This window comes from Sapajus apella, unplaced genomic scaffold (genome assembly GCF_009761245.1).
Source record: "Sapajus apella isolate SASKATOON/1434 unplaced genomic scaffold, GSC_monkey_1.0 scaffold41, whole genome shotgun sequence".
Classification (NCBI taxonomy): Eukaryota; Metazoa; Chordata; class Mammalia; order Primates; family Cebidae; genus Sapajus; species Sapajus apella.
The window spans coordinates 13,993,384-14,012,532 of record NW_022436981.1 but is presented as its reverse complement, the minus strand read 5'-3'; the positions used below and the strand labels follow the sequence as shown (position 1 = coordinate 14,012,532).

At 36.1% G+C, this 19,149-nt stretch overlaps 1 protein-coding gene across 31 annotated transcripts in view; it reads left to right on the top strand.

Annotated features, from left to right (window-relative positions):
- The window catches only part of DST (dystonin), a 496,895-nt gene extending 478,644 nt beyond the window's left edge, over positions 1-18,251 (top strand). For 15 of the 31 annotated variants that reach the window (XM_032299802.1, XM_032299799.1, XM_032299795.1 and 12 more), the window contains 13 exons: positions 278-466; positions 2,218-2,347; positions 4,002-4,165; positions 4,966-5,128; positions 5,952-6,106; positions 6,268-6,342; positions 7,227-7,244; positions 10,030-10,147; positions 11,471-11,542; positions 12,452-12,651; positions 13,072-13,182; positions 16,014-16,137; positions 17,001-18,251. In XM_032299802.1, the coding sequence (XP_032155693.1) occupies positions 278-466; positions 2,218-2,347; positions 4,002-4,165; positions 4,966-5,128; positions 5,952-6,106; positions 6,268-6,342; positions 7,227-7,244; positions 10,030-10,147; positions 11,471-11,542; positions 12,452-12,651; positions 13,072-13,182; positions 16,014-16,137; positions 17,001-17,263 (1,782 nt within the window). In that variant the 3' untranslated portion in view covers positions 17,264-18,251. The remainder of the gene's footprint in view (positions 1-277; positions 467-2,217; positions 2,348-4,001; positions 4,166-4,965; positions 5,129-5,951; positions 6,107-6,267; positions 6,343-7,226; positions 7,245-10,029; positions 10,148-11,470; positions 11,543-12,451; positions 12,652-13,071; positions 13,183-16,013; positions 16,138-17,000) is intronic. The other 16 variants (XM_032299820.1, XM_032299821.1, XM_032299822.1 and 13 more) reach the window with 11 other exon arrangements.
- Positions 18,252-19,149: the final 898 nt, after the last annotated feature.

The window sequence follows — 19,149 nt, the reverse complement described above, 5'->3', positions numbered from 1 at the left end:
GAATGCGTATTTGAACTCAAATTAGAAAGCATAAGGAAGCATAAGTGATTGACATACAGCTTTAAATTAAATTCTGAAGATAATGAACATCGTCATGAGCTCTCATATCCTCCTCAAGCCAGATCTTGCTGCCGATAATGGAGTCTAAAAAGACCAGAAGCATTATGGGTCTAGCCCAGGATGATTCTGTTTACATTTAAAATTTATTTATTTTACATCAGTGCAATTATTTTACTAAGTTGAAGGAAATTCAGAGAAATTTCTGTTTCTCTGACAGGTACTGGCCTGGGCGAAGCAACATCAGCAGAGATTAGCAAGTGCTCTGGCTGGGCTTATTGCCAAACAGGAATTATTGGAAGCTTTGCTGGCTTGGCTGCAATGGGCTGAAACTACACTTACTGATAAAGATAAAGAAGTCATCCCACAGGAGATCGAAGAGGTGAAAGCGCTTATTGCAGAACACCAGGTAAAATAAATGTAATCCTAACCCCTCTTAACCATTATCTCAGATATTTTCTTTCTTTCACTGCTGTACTTCTCAAAACATTGCTTTGTTCTTGTTATTTTCTCTTCTTCAGACTCCTCAGCTTTGTTCTTGTTATTTTCTCTTCTTCAGACTCCTCAGCCCCTTGCAGCTGTGTTTTCAATTCTGCGACTGCCCTAAAACCTCTCTTTACAGTAACCCGCTGTGACCTTTGCGAAACTTTCCTTCTTTGTCCTCTGCGGGATTATATTCATGTGGTATTGTCTCACGTTCACTCCTGCCCTGCCTTTTGCCTTCTAAGTGTCAGCTCTCCTTATTCCTTGTATGTTATCATCAGCTCTCTGCTTCTCTCACTATTCCTCTTTTGGTGATCTCACCCACTTCCACCTCCCTGGCTTCAGTGGGCACCTCGTTTGATTGCTCTGTTTGCATTTTTATGTCTCTCAAGATGACTGTCAGCACTTGGAATACATCATATGAGAAAGGGAATGTGTTGTCTTTCTTAGAAAAAGCATTTTTCCTATATCTCCTATATGTTTTAAATTCAAATGATGGGTGTCACACTCACTTTAATTTACTTGATTGCTCATAAGTTTGTTTAATATGCATTTACAAAGAGAAACATTAAGTGTCAGCTCAGTTGGTTAAGCAATTAATGTTGCCATTATTGTGTGTGCGTGTGTTTTAAAAGCCTGAGACGTCAATGTCTATAATGGCCCTAAGTGTATCAGGTTATGTTCCCTGCGATCAGAGGTCTTAGAGTTCTCCAGTGTGACAAACATTCCAGAAAGGTATCACTTCACTTTTCCCTTTTGTCTAGGTCTCCTTTTCCCTGTCACTTTCCACAGTCTCTGCCTTTCCTCAGCATTTGCTGCATATTCCAAATATAGAGATACCTAGTAAATACTAATGATAAGCCTAAGGAGATGAGATAAGTATTGGCAAGATCGTTAAACCTTTCAAAAATAATGGTAGTAAACTTTAACAGAAGTAGCTTTTACCATCCTTGAAATAGCTTGTTTATGCATATTTTGATATAATCACATTAGATGTGGATGCATTATGACAATATGTCAAAGAGCCATCTTTTTTTTATTGAGAGGCAGGGCCATAGTCTGTTGCCCAGGCTGGAATGCAGTAGCACGGTCATCGCTCACTGCAGCCTCAACCTCCTGGGCTCAAGTGATCCTCCTACCTCAGCCTCCTCTGTAGGTGGGACTATAGGCACATGCACCCTGGCCTAATTTTTTAAATTTTTGTAGAGACAGGGTTTCACTGTGTTGCCTAATCAAAGGCATCTTAAATATTTCAAATACGTAGGTGAAATGTGCTACAGAAAAGTTCTTGGAAACACCCTAGCTAACCGATTTCTTTGTGGACAAATGCTCACTAAAGATTCTTCTGAGGAGCTTGAAGCTTGAGTTTGGTTGGTGCACAGACAGGTTATTTTATTCACATGACTTCTCCCATGTGTCCATGCATGCAACTAAAAGAAATTATTTTTATTTTCAATTTACTGACTTTACAAGCAATAACATTTTATATTCTTTAGAAATGAGGAAAGGCTGTATTATGATGGTTTAGATTTTTTTGCCCTAAAGATAAGGCATGGTGATATATTCTTCTTCAGAAATAATAACATGGTTCTTTTATCCTTTTCTTTTTAGTTCATTTCTAAAGATGGTTTTCTCTGGTATACTCTTATTTGATTGACATCATTTGTTTTATTTCAGACCTTCATGGAGGAAATGACCAGAAAACAGCCTGATGTTGACAAAGTAACAAAGACCTATAAGAGAAGAGCCGCTGATCCTTCCTCATTACAATCCCATATTCCAGTCTTGGATAAGGGACGAGCAGGAAGTAAGCAGTGGCCAATTTCTTTAAAATGTCAATAGTTAAGACAAGGGAACTGATTTTCTTTTATTTTGAGTTATTTGAAATTTGGGGGCAATTAGTGGAGCACTTGATATCATAAAATGTTTTCTTGAATAAATACACGTGCTTATTGTATTTCTACAATACAATAAGTATTGTAGAAACTTATTTAAAAATAAAGAAAAAATATACTGAGGTTTCTATATGTAACTTTATTGTCTTGAAGTGAATCTTTCATATTAGCTAGGAGAAAATTGACAAAAATTTACAGTAAGAATAGAAGTCATCACCCCCTTTGCATTGTCTCATTTTTCTTCTGTTGTATACATAACGTTAAAGCTGAACATAACAAAAATGACCATGACCTGGGTAATGTTCATGACTTAGTTGTTCATTGGTGACCAGAAAACTGAGAGTTTTGCCCATGTTTTTGTGACTTCAGGCTCTATTGACTTCTTGAGCTACTTTAATAACCTGATATGACATTAAAAACAATCATAATTAGCTTGGAGAAGATTTAAAAGAAATACAATTCGTGTTGTATGTTTTATGCATTTCTGAATGGAAATGCATTTTGTATATTATTTAATTTTTGAATTAAAAAGAAGTGATGTCAGAGTTGTGGTAATTACTTATTACACAAGTTGACAAGAGCCCTGTAGCCAGACTCTTTGGCTGTCTCCAACACTTACCAAACTGAGAAACACAACCCTGGACACGTGACTGAAACTCATTCTGCACCTCAATTTTCTCAGCTGTAAAAGAGGATAATTATATCCTCACTGGAATGCAGTGAAAATTAAATGAGCTAGTACATATAAAGTGCTTACCATTCTTCCAGGCATATAGTTAAACGCTCAACTGTTTGTTGTGCTGTAAATCCCATCTGGGACACTTAACATTCTATAAGACCATAGGCCAGTAATTTTTCTAGGCCACATTTAGCCATTTAGTAAGATGAGAAAAATTTGTTGAGGTCATTGTTTTGTGAAGTTGTTGAGACTTGTGGAAAACAGCCAGCAAGCAGGAGGAAACTTTGGTAAGGCAGTAAACTTGGTTTTGAGACTGTGTACAGGAAACATGTAATCTCAGTGGAAAATGGACTTGGGTGAAGGCTGGGGTCCCATACACATGCTGCCATATTTTATTGGGATTTGTGAAGCGTCTTGCTTTGACTCTTGTGACTGCCCAGTGTCTGCTGCCCTCATCTGCTCTCCCATTCTGCCTTATTCTCTAGGAGGGACAGCTGGGTTTGCTGTAATGCATTGTAAGATAGTCTCACTGGCCTGGGAGATTTCCTTTAACAAAGAGGAGGATTGCAGCATGCTTTATTGTCATTGAAATGGCATGAATTTTAAGCTGGAAGATGTTTTAACCATAAATTTATTGAGAGAGCTTTCCAGTGTTTAAATGCCCCTGTCAGGATATATTTCTTTAAATTGTATGAACAGTGCGTGATCCTTAATAAGGAAAATAGATTTGGACCTTGACAATATACATCATCTAAATTAGGATGCTTTTACTCGTACAAACCCACAATTAAGTTGATGCAGTCTTAGCTAGGAGCAAAAAAGGTCAGGCCTTCACACATTTCAGAACCCTAGAAACTGCCATCCTAACTAAAGTTTTATCTTCACAGGAAAACGCTTTCCAGCATCAAGCTTGTATCCCTCTGGGTCACAGACACAAATTGAAACCAAAAATCCTAGGGTAAACTTATTGGTGAGCAAATGGCAGCAAGTCTGGCTTCTGGCTTTGGAAAGAAGGCGGAAACTCAATGATGCCTTGGACAGGCTAGAGGAGGTTTGGAAACTCATAACCCTCACCACCATATTGTCATTTGCCCTCATTCATCATAACACATTGCTATTGCCAATCTCGTTTTTTTTTTTTTTTTTTTTAACTTTTCTGATAATAAGCACACTCTTGCTCTTTAAGTACATTTTTAAATTTCCAAAATAAATACCACAAGTATGTATGATTTTGTGAAACACTGATATATGGGATTTGGATTTAGGGAATCAATAAAAAAAAAGATTATGTTTTAACAATCAGAAGCTGATTCCTTAAGAAAAAAAATCTAACTTGACATAATGTTTGCTGGTGATGCTGCCTGGCAAATATATAATCATTTATATTTCAGATCTTTGATTGTGTGTATTTTATTACCTAAGATTTCAAGTTTTAGATTCTGCAGTTGGGAAATTTTTAGAAGCCCTGGTGAGTTAAGAGAGTGGCTGATAGTGCAGAGGGAGGGAGAGCGAAGGGTTAGGTAAGCGCTATTGCACTGGACCTGCTACCCCAGTGAGCATGATGAGTGGTGCTACTTAGAGCCAGACCACCTTTATGACTTTGGCATTAATCAGAAACTCACAGCTTAAGTTTTTAGGAATTGTGTTTGTAACGAAAAATCAGTAACAGCAGTGAATACATTTTAAAGGCAAAATGTTTCTAAGTCCCTTTTGCAAGATCATACATACCTCTTTTAGAAATGGTACTGTGTGTACTGCGTAGAGAATCATTTAAAAAATCTATTTCATATAGTATAACCTACAATTCTAGCACAGCTTTAACTAAACCAAAATACCTTTTTTCCTTTTTAGCTGAGAGAATTTGCTAACTTTGATTTTGATATTTGGCGCAAAAAATACATGCGATGGATGAATCACAAGAAATCTCGAGTGATGGACTTCTTCAGGAGAATTGATAAAGACCAGGATGGGAAAATAACACGGCAGGAATTTATTGATGGAATTCTTTCCTCAAGTAAGTTCCAAGACAGCTGACTGTAACTGATAGAATTCTTAAAGAAAATAAGCACACTTTAAATTGTGGGGCCAGTAAACTTGTGTTACTAATAAAGCATTGCCTTTTAAGTTGGCTAGGAGGAAGTCACTACCCTTAAAAAAGTATTTTTTGGTAAAATTTGTGGCTCTGGAGTCAGGAACACTCACTAACTGTGTGATCACAGATATGTTGTTCCCTTACACCACTAAGGCTGGGAACTTGTTAGAATAATAAAGTTAATAATATATGATTCTTAAGGTGTTTTCTTTGTGTGTGTGTGTGTGTGTGTGTGTGTGTTGCCAGGCACATGTGTAATAGGAAGTCAGTGCATTCAAGTCCCTTTCTTTTTCATTCTAATTCACATTCTGACCTAACTTTGTCATTAGTAGAAAATTAAAACTCCGTAAAAATCCTTAAGTTACTTCTCACCTTCTTGTTTGAGGGACCAATCATTTGTATGTGATTTCCCTCACAGATGTTACTGATGTCTTTCTTAAGGTAAATTTCATATAAATTATTCTTTGACTAGCAATCGAACCATATAAACTTGCCAATGTCAAAACATTTTTAACCTGAAAAATAAAAACCCAGAATTTTTATGATTCACCTGAAAAGTAATTAAAGATAAGATTATATATAGCTGTTCATTTGCTATGATGTAAATCAGTTTTTTAAAAAGGGATTTTTAACATATTTGATCACTGATGATTTAGCCAGCCACATTGAGGTTAAAGTGTGCGATTGAGGATGTCTTGAGAAAGAACTAACAAGTCACTACTTACCACTGTTTTCAAAACTTTAGAGTTTCCAACCAGTCGCTTGGAGATGAGCGCTGTTGCAGACATCTTTGACAGAGATGGTGATGGATACATTGACTACTATGAATTTGTAGCAGCCCTTCACCCAAATAAAGATGCATATAAACCTATCACAGATGCCGACAAAATCGAAGACGAGGTACTCATTATCTTTCCATTGTCTATGATACTGATAGTGTGTTCTGCCAGGATATCATAAACAATTCATACAACCATTTTATTTTCATTTTAATTGTTTGTCAAAGTTTTAAGAATTCTCTGTAATATTGGCGTTAAATATTTCATCATTGTTTTTGGCAGGTGACAAGGCAGGTAGCTAAGTGTAAATGTGCAAAACGATTTCAAGTTGAACAGATTGGTGATAACAAATACAGGGTAAGTTTTCAAAATAACGTTGTGGTTTCTTTAAAGTATACAAATTGAAATCTGTGTACAGTTTGATCCCCATTGTTTTCTAGGAGTCTTATTCATTTATTTTTTTACCTTATATCAAACTTTAATGGTATATGAAACTCTTACTTTTAACATTTTAATTTGTAGGAAGGTAGCCTGCATTTTGCATATTAGGAAATATCTTTGACATCTACATAATGCACATTACCTTTAAAGAAAAAATATTCACAAGAAAATACTCAAAACTCATATGTTTAGGTTTCTTCATATTGTATTATGATTAGAGGTAAGTTTTCAGATTTCAGACAAGAAAACTATTCTAATCCAGAACCACAAAGTTAAAAATACTGACTCATTTTAATAAATATAAAAAAAGAGGGTAATGTCTTTTTTTACTTGTGCAGTAATTTTTGCTTTTATTCAGAATCTCAATTAACTTGGTTCACTCTCTTAAAGCAGAAGAACAGTGTGACTTCATTACTCTTTCTTTACTTTTTTTTCTCCTTTTCGGAACATCTCTTATATGTAGTAACTAGATAGGAAATGTGCTGAGTTTCCCCAGTACAGTGTGTTACTTACAAGTGAAACATTATTTTTATTTTTATACTTCCATATTAAAAATAAACATAAATGTATTCAAATTTTTTAACTTAGATTTGAAATCCTAAGAATTTTCAAAAATATGTGTACAGAAAAATTGCCCGATTGTTTGGTTTGAAATTGGGACAACTGGGCGCCTGCACATCTCTAAACTAGATACTACATCCAGAAGCACAGAGTGTGAGACTGTGTGTATGTTCTAGAGTCATATAGAAAGTTTCCTGTTGAACTAATTGTGTCTTTCTTCCATTTTTCATTTTTATCAGTTCTTCCTGGGAAATCAGGTATAAACCAGTGGAATGTATTCTCAAGTTCCTGATGATTTTTTTTTTTTTTAACTTTAATTCATAGTCATTAAAGCTTGCCATGGCCAGTCTTTCCCATGCTGTCTCCCTAGCTACTACATTGTTGGTTGGCGTGGTGTTTCTGTAAGCGCTATAAGGGTCCTTGATTCAGGATTCCTTTTTGCCTTGTGTCTCAAATGAGGAGATTACTATTAAGCAAACCAGATAATGAATTGTAGCTCGGCTTGCTACAGTGTTACAGTTGCAATTTTTCATTCCCGTTTTTGATAATATGAGCATATATTTTATGCTGGTACTCATTGGAAAACAAATTTGATTCTCTGCACGTCTCTGTGTTAGGCTCATTGGTGTTTAACTATTTAGGACATATGGTCCACAGTAGCTAAGGAGGATCAGCCTCAGGCAGTGACACGGGAAGACAGAACCAAGAGATCTCCTTAGCACTCAGTGCAAGTATCACATTCTCTCCACAGAAGCTATTTGCCATTTGTTCTAAATCACTGATTTGGGGCTTGGCATCCTCTGAGTAGAAGTGTTAACTCAGTAGGCTTTAAATGATATCATTCTTTTTGAGGAAGGTTATCGCTGTAACATATACAGTATCTTAAAAGTCACATTTTATGCCATCTTGATCAAATGTTTATATTGGCACTTAAGTCACTATGAAATGTTTATGTTGACATTTGAGTCTGTATAAACTGTCTAGTGGCACTACATCATGATCAGAATTTTGAAACTAAGGACAAGAGATACTCTGTTTTGATTTAAACATGTTCATGAAGATTTTTTTTTTTTTTTATGCTTTTGGTAAGAACCATGCTGTCTATAGCATCTGATCATTTTACATTAGACATGACTCTGCCACTCCATTTTAAAGCCATATGACATCTCAAGCTTCAGATTATTTATTACCTTCATTTATTGCAAGCAAATAATTTATTTAAAATAGAAATACTTTGAATAGATTTTTTTAACTTCCATTAGTTATACTATAATACATAAAATGTTGCTTTTCCATTCTTGCTATTTTCTGAGTCAGCAAATGGGAGAGCATCTTTTATTTGTAGAAAGGATGAGAGAAATACTTACCTCAAAAGGTTTTAGTCACTGAAAGCATAGTCAGCAACATTAGTCTATTTTCTCTTGTCTTGTTAGTTGGTTATTGGGAAAATTTAGAGAAATACTGAAGACAATGTTAGTTGTCTGGAGAATGCCTTATTAACATAGAAAATTATTCATATTTATTACACTTGAAATATCATCTCTGTAAGGAACTTTTAGTTATTTCCTTATAACTTTTGTTTTGAGTATAATCTTGAACCAAAACAATCTGGTCCCATTATCTGGTTCCTTAAGGGTAATTTCTTTAAATCCCCTCCTTTCCCTTTGCTTATTAGCAGCACCAAATTTTTTCTAACAAAATACATTTACGTTTTTATTTTTAAATTTTAAGTAACATTTCAGGAACAGTCATAGGAAAGTTTAAGTCTGAATGTTTAAAAAAAAGATTTAGAAATAGAAGTTTTTAAAATTTTAATGGAAAAACTCATGTGTTCCTGTTGGTGCATTTTACGTGCTTTCTAGGTCTTTCTGAGTTTTAGGATCCTGAATGGGATTTGGTTGGTATTGTTTTTGGGTTTTCTTCCTGAAACTCAATATTAAAACACTGAAAAGTAGCAGATTTTTTCTACTTAAAGTTTTCTGTTTATCCGTAATGAGCCCAAATAATGTCACAGTTGTATGTTACCTGCTTTACAAAGAAGCCGTTTATGTTTAATTGTTCATTTTGCTTTCTTGTCTGCTGGGATGGCAACCGTGAAATTCAGTCTGGTGGTTTTTATGAGTTGGACATGAACCTATTAGAAATGATTTAAAGTATAAAATCATTTCTCACAGGATTTCAAAACATAAACCCATGATCGGATACCTGGAGTCTAGAAATTTATTTCTAGGACTTGCAGAATTTGTAGCATATCTACATTATTGGAGATCCATTGAAAGGGCAAGAAAAAGATGATTGTTAGTATCAAGAGTTACAGTACAGACAGCTATGAGAGGAACCTTTTAGATGTGGCAGCCATATCATTAATAATGTGTCATTGGCTGTTCTAATATTACAGCAATCTAAAATGGTATATTAATCCAGCCTTTAACAAATTGGTTTACCAGATCATTAGGGATGCAGAAATTTTAGTTGACTGTGATATTTGTATGAGTCATACTCATTTACTTTATTCTTCTTAAGTCAGAACTGCTCTTAGAGAAAACAAAATGAGTTTATAAAGATTTCTCACAGATTTCAGTGGAAAACAGTTTTATTAGAAGAGATAGTTTTAATGAAGAAGAATCAAAGATTATTAAATTTTTCTTAAAATTATCTTATTTTGGATAAGCCCTGGTCAAGTGGGCCAGTGCTTATTTTCATGGCTGTGTTTAATTTCTAGAAACTTTTTAAAATTACTGCCTTACTAATACTGTTTCTGTCATAAGAAAGAAAATTAATTTTTAGACCAAAGCTTTGAAATTATTCTTGATAACCTTGTAATCTCTCTCTTTTTTTTTTTAAACTGTTTCCTTTGGGCTAAATCAGCATGCAGCCGTCTAACGCAAATCATTACAAACCCCCTTTTCTAAGATTTTACTAATCGCTATGAACTAAGCAAGAAATTAAAGTTGGTTGCTTTAGCTACTGCAAATTGCACATTATCCTGTAGTTTAGAATTATCATTGACAACTAGAAGTTCTTTCTTTCTTCACTGAACAGTTTGGAGACTCCCAGCAACTGCGACTGGTCCGGATCCTGCGTAGTACTGTGATGGTTCGTGTTGGAGGTGGATGGATGGCACTTGATGAGTTCTTAGTGAAAAATGATCCTTGCAGGGGTAAGAAGATGCTTATCATGACAACATCATGAAAGTATTTCAGTGTTATATTATTTTCCAGCACCAAAACATACCCGGCATAATTTTGGTCATTTATTCCAATAGTGAATGTTTCACATTAGTCTGTCAGCCTAAAGTTCCCAAAGAACCTGTGGCAGTCATGTAAACCATGTTCTTCTCATTGTTTTTTTTATTTTTTTTGCTGAAGAAATATGGTGGGCGGGAAAACTAGAATCCATTTTCTTTAGGAGACTTTTACATCTGTAATTTTCCAAACAATTACACCGACCGAGGAAAGGATTTTGTCTATTGTTAAATAGCAAAGTAAGAGAAAAGAAAATTGAGGTCTTGAAGACTGAGAATACTGGATAATAAAAGTTTTTTACAAAATGAAGGACAAAAGTCAAAGTTTTTATGAAATGAAGGACAGGTGAGGAAAGCCATAATTAAAATGTTTTAAAATAATAATTCACTGCTAACTTGCCTCTTCGAAGTTGCAGATTAGAACATTAAAAATATAAACATTTAATACTATAACTCTCTACATATCTTTCAGCCCGAGTCCTAGGTTAGCTTTTAATTTTTGTTTTCAGATCCTACTGTCAGTTTTTAAGTTCTTAACCAATTTATGTTACACGTGGTCATTTGATTGCAATTTCTAATTAGGTACCACTTAGTAGGCCCATTTTTCTCCCTCAAAACCAAAAAACAATAAAATTGTTATCATTTTCTTTAACCTGCGAGCTCTCTGTAGTCCTTTTAAGCAAACATCAGATGTTCATGTCAGTGCTGCCTCCTTCGGCTACCAAGTGAGAAGCCAGGTTTCCTTCAGTCAGGCCTCTTGGTTTTGATGATGGTGTCACCATCTGGTACACATAGACATATGTATCAGAGTCATCAGGCTTCTCTGCCAAGGCCGCTATGGATTGTTATACAACCATATGCAGTAGCCCTGCTCTCTCCTGGCCAAAGACACGCCTACAAGAGAAGTAAAACAAGAACAAAAGCTCCTGTTTGTTTTATATTTTGAAAATAAAATACTCTAATGTGAAGTGCAACTCTGTTTATGAAGAAATCGGAATACATAGTGTTCTGTTTGGTTGCTTAGGAAGGTTAGCACAGCTGTGGCACAGTCTTCCAAATACATTTTTCTTATTGAGCCAAACCTTTGAGTGCTTCTTTTCCTGATGCAACTTTTCTTCTAAAATGTGTGCTAAAGGCCGGATCTGAGCACCCTTTGCATATTCAACTACTGTACTTTGTTTTCTTCTTCTGCTAACAGTATTCTTTAATGTGATTGGTATCCTGTGTCATTTTTTCTAGTTCATCATCATGGGAGTAAAATGTTACGTTCGGAATCAAACTCTTCAATTACTACTACTCAGCCTACTATAGGTTGGCAACATCTCTCTTTGCCTCTCCCCTCTTTCCTTTTCTCTTTCCTACTTTTCCATTCTTGCTTCAGTCGCTTGTTTTAAAATAACATGCTTCATCCATCGCGTATGGCTTAACTCATATCCAACTGAGCTGGTGCTTCCAAATTTAAATTCTGAAAATTTGACGCACTTTGGTTGTGTTACAAATGCAGGTGTTATGAATGATCAAACACATGCTAACACGTTGCTCATCGGGTTCTTGTGGAGTGTTCTCCGTGTGCTATGTGTTTGTGTGAGTGCTGCTTCACTGATTACCTCACAGATCCTTGGGTCTGTTACTGCATGTTGGTAAAACCGTTTTCCGAAGCATAAAACTACTAGCTGCCTCATTTAAGTGAAAAATCTGGAAGTTTACATGTCGTCATCATGACTAACAAGCCATCACTCATTCTGTGTAATTCGATTGTTTAATTAATCCCAATGTTGAAATATTGGCATTCTCTTTACCTCAATAGTACATGCAAAAGACGCAGTGTCTGCCTTACTGGTCTGTCTTCTCAGTGTGGTGAGGGGTTAATGAAACCATGTGGGCATCAGTAGCTGGTGGATTAATGATATTTTAGCATGAGCTTTCCATTTTCATGCTGACACTTTCTTTGATAGTGGTTATTCTTGCTGGCGTCTAGTGTTAGAATAAGCACACTTTATTTTTTTCCTCCCCAAACTCACCTGTATCCAAAAGGAATGCATTGTAAAGTAATGCATTTAACTTTTTGTTATGCTGAGGTGGAGTTGGCATGGCAAAAAGATGTTCTTGAAATTCTCAGCGTGATCTCTGGTGCCAGGTGATCGTTCTTCCCATAAACGATTGAACACCTCTTCTTTTCCTTCTTTTCTTTGTGCGCGTTGTTGTGTGTGTGTTATCCAGCCAAAGGAAGGACAAACATGGAACTGCGTGAGAAGTTCATTTTAGCGGACGGTGCCAACCAGGGTATGGCTGCCTTCCGACCCCGCGGCCGAAGATCCCGGCCTTCCTCACGAGGCGCTTCACCCAACAGATCCACTTCTGTGTCCAGTCAGGCTGCGCAGGCGGCCTCCCCGCAGGTCCCTGCCACCACCACACCCAAGGTAGGACTCGGGGATGAAGACTTTTCCTCCCTCTTTGCAGTCAGTGTCCCAAGTAGACTTTTGAATGTTCTATTTAGGGCCCTAGAATTTATAGGACCAGCTGTCTCCAGTTGTGCCCCTTCTCACAATATGGGAAATAAAGGATTTTTTTTTTTTTTTAAATAAATGCCTTTGCCTAGTGACCCACATAGAGATGATCTATTCAGGTAGCCTTTGTTATCTTCCAGATTGATTTTTCTTTTTGAAGCTTAATTTTTTTTTTTTTTTGGTGTCTGTGATTTGCCATTGGATCTTTCCACTTATTTTAAACTATTATTTTTCTTATTGTGAAATGTGACTCTTTGCTATGAATATCTCTTTCTGTGGCTTTGTTTTTTTATCTGCTATCCTTTACATTTGATTTGCCATTGTTCCATACAGATTCTCCATCCTTTAACACGCAATTATGGTAAACCATGGTTGACAAACAGCAAAATGTCAACTCCTTGTAAAGCAGCAGAGTGCTCAGACTTTCCCGTGCCATCTACAGAGGTATCGTAAGGCCCCAGAGTCCAGTCTTAACAGTCTCCTTTAACTGAAACCGTTACCCACCCACTAATGTTGCTTCACCACTCCCCTAATATGTGTACCTTGATAACCCTATGTCTTTTTATATACTTCTATAAAATAAGCATCAACCCAGCAGCTCTTGGAAGAGGTGAGAGTAAGGGGTTTACAGAAAAGATAGTCTGCAGCTTGTTAAACAGCGTCAGTTTAACCAGTCACTCCTGTCGGTTTAACCAGTCACTCCTGCAGACTCCTTTTTGTTCTCATTATACTTAGTTCCACTTTTATCTCTTGGGACAGTAAAATGTAGTAGATAATATCCAGACTTAAGTAAAATTTCTAAAATTTCTTTTAAAGCTACTGAGGATACTAGATGTAATGTGGGCAAGAAGTATAACACATTCCCTTCAGATGGGAGTAAAAGGCAGTATCATTTGCAAGAGAATCACTGAAAAGAATGATGACTCAATGTTCACTGTGGGTATGGTCCATCTGAATTCAGTTACATTTACACCTGCCCCAAAACTTTGGGTGGGTATGACATAAACTCTCAGTTATCAGTGCAGGGGGTCAGAGGGGTAGGCTTAGGTATGCAGAAAGTTTTCTGTCATTTTTAACAGGTAATAAATATATGGGTTTTTGTTTTTTTTTTTAAAGATCTTAGTAACTAATTTAAGCAGGCTCTAACTTTTTAATATGATTTGATATATGGGGAGAAGATATTTAGGTGATACAAAATTTGCCAAGATTAACTCATGTAGGTCATTTACATTCAATTAGAAATCAACTGTATATTGTTTTAAGAAACTTCTCTGTGAAACAACAGACATAGGCACAAAATAATGAGATATTTTATTAGAATCCCAGTAAGTGGGGAAAAAATCCCTAAATACCTTTTCTTGAAATTGAAGAAGGCATTTCGTCTTAATGATAAAGGACATAACTTAAAGGTCAGGATCCTCAAATAAAAGTAATAAAATAACCTTTAAAAGCTTTGTCAGGCTTTTCACAACACTTTCTTATCTGTTACTTAATCTTCACATTGATAATAAGCCGTAGGCAGAGAAAATTGTGTTACCTTCATGCTCCATGGAAATCTCATTGCTGATAAGGGGGAGAATTGGAATAAAAACAACCCCTTCTTTAGCATTTTCTCATTTCTTTCTCTTCATTTCCCCAAGCCCCTCGTTTCCACCCCTTCCCACCAAGTTGGGTGATGTTAGTATTAGGTATTACCTCTAGAGATGTCTGTCAATTATTATGGGTCTATTGTAGCAAAAACTAAGAAAGGTTCAAACAACCTCAAGGAACATATGAACATTTCCTTGAAATACTTAAGGCTATGATGCTATGTTCAGATTTTTTTTTTAAGTAGAAACCTCCTGAAATTAAAGTCTAAGTAGTTATTTAGACTAATGCAAAATTGTGTTTCATTTCAAATAACCTGATGAAACAAAAACCAACCAAAAACCAATGTTTCTATGGGAGGGACCGTGAAATAAAATCAAAACAATCAAGGCATTCTGAGAATGATTTTGGTCTTTCACGGTTATGAATTCTGCCACCTTGAGTGATATGTTTCATAATTGGTGGATTCTCACTCACTTGCGTCGCTGAGATTCTGTTTAAGTTAGGAATTTAGCTAGATCAGCATTCTCAGATATTGGGCAAATCACGTCCCTCCTTAGGTTCTAATTTTTCACATTTTCAAGGTTATAATTAGGTGAGTGTGAAGATTAATTGTGGTTATGTGTATAGAAGTATTTTGAAAACTTGATCATTCTATGTATACAAATCACATAGAAATACTACACCTAAATATATGTATAGTATACACATATGTAGATAAATGAATATTAATATTAATAAAGGTAACTCATGTATCAGATGGTTATAACATTTTAAGCTAATAAAGGGAAAATCAATTGTTTAAAAATATGCATGTAATTTGTTTCAATGCATTTCCTCCAAATAGTTCTCTGGCTGTGTATTCATTGAGGAATATTACATTACCGTCCTTATATTCCTCAAGATACTTGTTTTGTTTTGTTTTACTTTGGGAGAATTTTTTAAATGTAGCGATCTGGAAAAAATACAATGATTATATAATAAATCTCATGGTTATGATTGCTTTAGACATTCTCTAAAAACTCATATAAAGATTGTAAAACAATTTTCTGCAAATGCTGCCTATGTATTTTGTATGTAAAGACTGTAGAAGTGATAGAGCCAGGAATTGGAGTGATATGGTAGCAAGTTATTTAAAAATCACTTTCTTTTTCTTATTGCAGTTAAGTTTGTTTAAATGATATTTAAATGTTTAAATTATTTATTTACTTAGCATTCCATCTCTATCTCTGCCTAGCTCCATAAAAGCAATGGAGGCAGCAGAATATGCAGGCACAGCTTTCCTCTGCTCCATACCCCCTGTATGCATGCAGTCACCATCATTTTAGCCATACACCCTTAATTCTGTAATATTCACAGATAGTCTGAAAGATACTAACATACCATTTAACTTGTCGTTTTCTTCTTGCCATCACTTATGCTGAGTTGGGGGTCTCCGTTTTGTGTTTTCTCTTCAACCATGAATTCATATTTATTAAACTTTCTTTTGAATTCTGAGAGAGAATAAGAAATTAGAAGAGAAAATCAAGTGAGAATCCCATGCCTTATTTAATTAAAGAGCTTCACCCCCTCCACCTTCTAAAGAGGCATAGTAGGGAGTTTCCACCCATATGTAAAGAAGTGGGGTCAGTGGAATATCATGGTGCGGGAGCAATATTTTGAAATGTTTTGTCACTGGTTAAATACAGGGAACGCCAATACAAGGAAGCAAGCTTCGACTTCCAGGGTATTTATCAGGGAAAGGCTTCCACTCTGGGGAGGACAGTGGCTTGATAACAACTGCAGCTGCCAGAGTTCGAACACAGTTTGCCGGTGAGTGTGGTGCATTTCTTTTTTCAATGGCTTTTGTAGCATTGTCATCTAAGGATTAAAGTCCCTTTTCCTCCTCATTGGACAAGAAGTTACAAACTGACCCTGAGGTAGTCTTAAAATAATAGGTAGCCCCAGTCCTCCAAAAATAGGGGATAAAGTGAGTCATGGGCACAAGTGTCTAAAAGTATCAAAGAAAGATAAAAGAATTACTGCACAACAACAGAAAATATGCAGTGGTATTCTGCCCCTTCAAGCTGAAAGGTCCTGGCTCTTCTACCAGCTCAGAGATTGCATAGGACCCTGTTTGGGGGTGGTTGGAAAAATTCAGCTACACTGAAAAATTCAGCCAGCGTATCTCACATTGCTTTGCAAAATAGTAAACCTACTAATCCCTGGGTTATGAGCTCAGCGGGCATGAAGCCTCTTTAAAGTTTCAAATCTCCTATGTTGAATTCCTATATTCTTGGAGTTACCTATTCCAGGGCAAGACTTACACCTGTCTTGTTTGTTCTATGTTTGCATCACACACATCCCTGGACACACAATTTAAACTTAGGAAGCACAGTCTTAAAGGATAGGTATATTCCTTATGTCTGTTTGCAATAAAAAGAATCCTGTTTTAAGTAGGGGGAACCAAAACTTACCTTCTAGATAGAAATCTAGCCTTTTCTATATTATATCTACTTAGAGTAAGCCTGCATACCCTTGTGTAATAGGGAAAGGCCATGAATCCACAAGTGTTTTCTGTGTGCCTACTACACATCCGGTAAAAAAGTTAAGATTAAAAGTGGCATCAAGTTTCAAAAACTGGTTGCAGATAGACCCGGTAATAAGGGTGAGCTGTCTCTACCTTCTTTCCTCAGATTCCAGGAAGACTCCCAGCCGACCAGGAAGTCGAGCCGGAAGCAAAGCTGGCAGCAGAGCCAGCAGCCGCCGGGGCAGTGATGCATCAGACTTTGACATTTCAGAAATCCAGTCCGTGTGCTCAGATGTGGAAACTGTCCCCCAGACACACAGACCTACACCCCGAGCAGGTTCTCGGCCATCCACAGCAAAGCCTTCAAAAATCCCCACGCCCCAGAGGAAATCTCCTGCCAGCAAATTGGACAAGTCTTCAAAGAGATAGTGCAATTGGTTCTCCCAAGGCCCTTCCTTGAGCATTTATTATTTAAGTTTGAACGATGTAAAATATGATGTAGAAATTCTTGTGAAATATTGCAAGAGGCGAGTTTAAAATTCTGCAGATGGCCTTATTTGTGTATTTGTCTTTTTATTTTATCTGTATAATTTTTTTGTCAGATATTCTGGGGTTAAAGTCACATCATATGTGAGGAGGAAAAGTTTAACATGAACTAACATTTCTGCACTGTAACGTGCAGGGCACACACTAAAATCAGTTACTGTACCTACAGGTAAGTCTACATCCTCTCCGATAGCCACAGTACGCCATCAATCCCTGACGTTAGGAATACCTCATGACACTTTCCTGTTTTTATGGAAACTCTGAGAAGCTAAATGATACATGCAGGGAATACTTTTTAAGATGATATAAAAGATGGAAGACAGACAAACACACCCACACACAGTCTTTGCAGTATCTTACAGAGAACTCACGAAAGTTACTTCGAGCACTTGCCAGTACTATGATACTCAAGTACCTTGCAGCATTTCTGTGCCATTGCTTTCAGTCAGGCCAGAGGCATCCTGGATATTAGACCTATTATACTGTAAGAATATAATTATAAAGTGCATTCATATACATGTGAGGTTTTCTTTTGCTTGAGTGGACAGTAGCACCTGTATCATTGAACTCATTTTGTATCAGAGCAATTTTGCTTGCAGAAAGCTATAAAATAAAACACGTCCCTTAACTACATTGCTATGGAATTAATTTTTTTTCCCCAGGGAAAATTAGTGTATTTTTTTATGAGCAATATCAATTTGGAGTGACCAAAAGATACTTTAAAATGGGTTTATTTTGATTTCTCATCTGAAATAATCATGTTCTGGTATTATATCTATATTTAATAAATATATACATTTTAATTTATTATGTATACTCACTATAGAAAGATATTAGTATGCATTTAATAAAACATATTCACTTGACTATATGGCATACCTGATTATTTAAAGTGAACTTCTATTATTTGTTTTAGATAAAGGTTATATGTATGATATATGTTTACTAAGAAAAAAATAGGCTAAATTTGGGGGACATCAAAAACAGGGCGTTACAGTAATGTTAACCACTTATTCAACATATATTTCTGATAAGTATCAGCCATGTGGCAGCCATTGTAACTGACACTGAGACTATAAGGTTACTCCCGTCTCCTCTTCAAGAGGGAATCAGTTAATCACTAAAAAGCAAGGGATGTGTGGAAGGCTTACTGATTTAATTAAGGTAATATAGTAGTATTCTTCTGGCCTGTGTACATTTAAAAGTCAAATTGTAAAATTTTCCTAAATGTGAAAATAGTATCAGATATCATCAGAAAGATGGCAGAGTGTTACTTTAGGCATAAAGGTCCCAACATTCTGCATAACTTTGTGAATTTGCTTTAGCAAATGTCAGTGATGGTGTTCAGATTCAAGGGAACACCTTGAATTCTGTTTTTCCTTCGTGGCCTTTTTAATGGAGGCCAACACTGAAGAGCCTGAAGTTCCTACTCGCATAAATTAGGTGCCATTTTTAAGCTATGGTAATCCCTTCTTTGTCCAGGCATGGGTCTCAGGTGGGAGCCCTTGATGGAAAGGGTAATTCTAGCCTCTGAGATCACATGTTTTATAGTTCATGCATTTGATTATTAACATGTCATCTTAGAAGGCAATTGAAATTGTTTTTATTCCTTTTAGTGCTTTGCATATGATCACATTTCCACTTCAAAGACAAATTTAAGGCATTGATTTTTATCTCAGTCTGTTTCAATGCTACCCCTCTAAAGGAGCTAGGGATTTTTTTTAAGTAGTAAAATAAGCTTTTTGAAAAAGATACGTGGTTTAAAATAA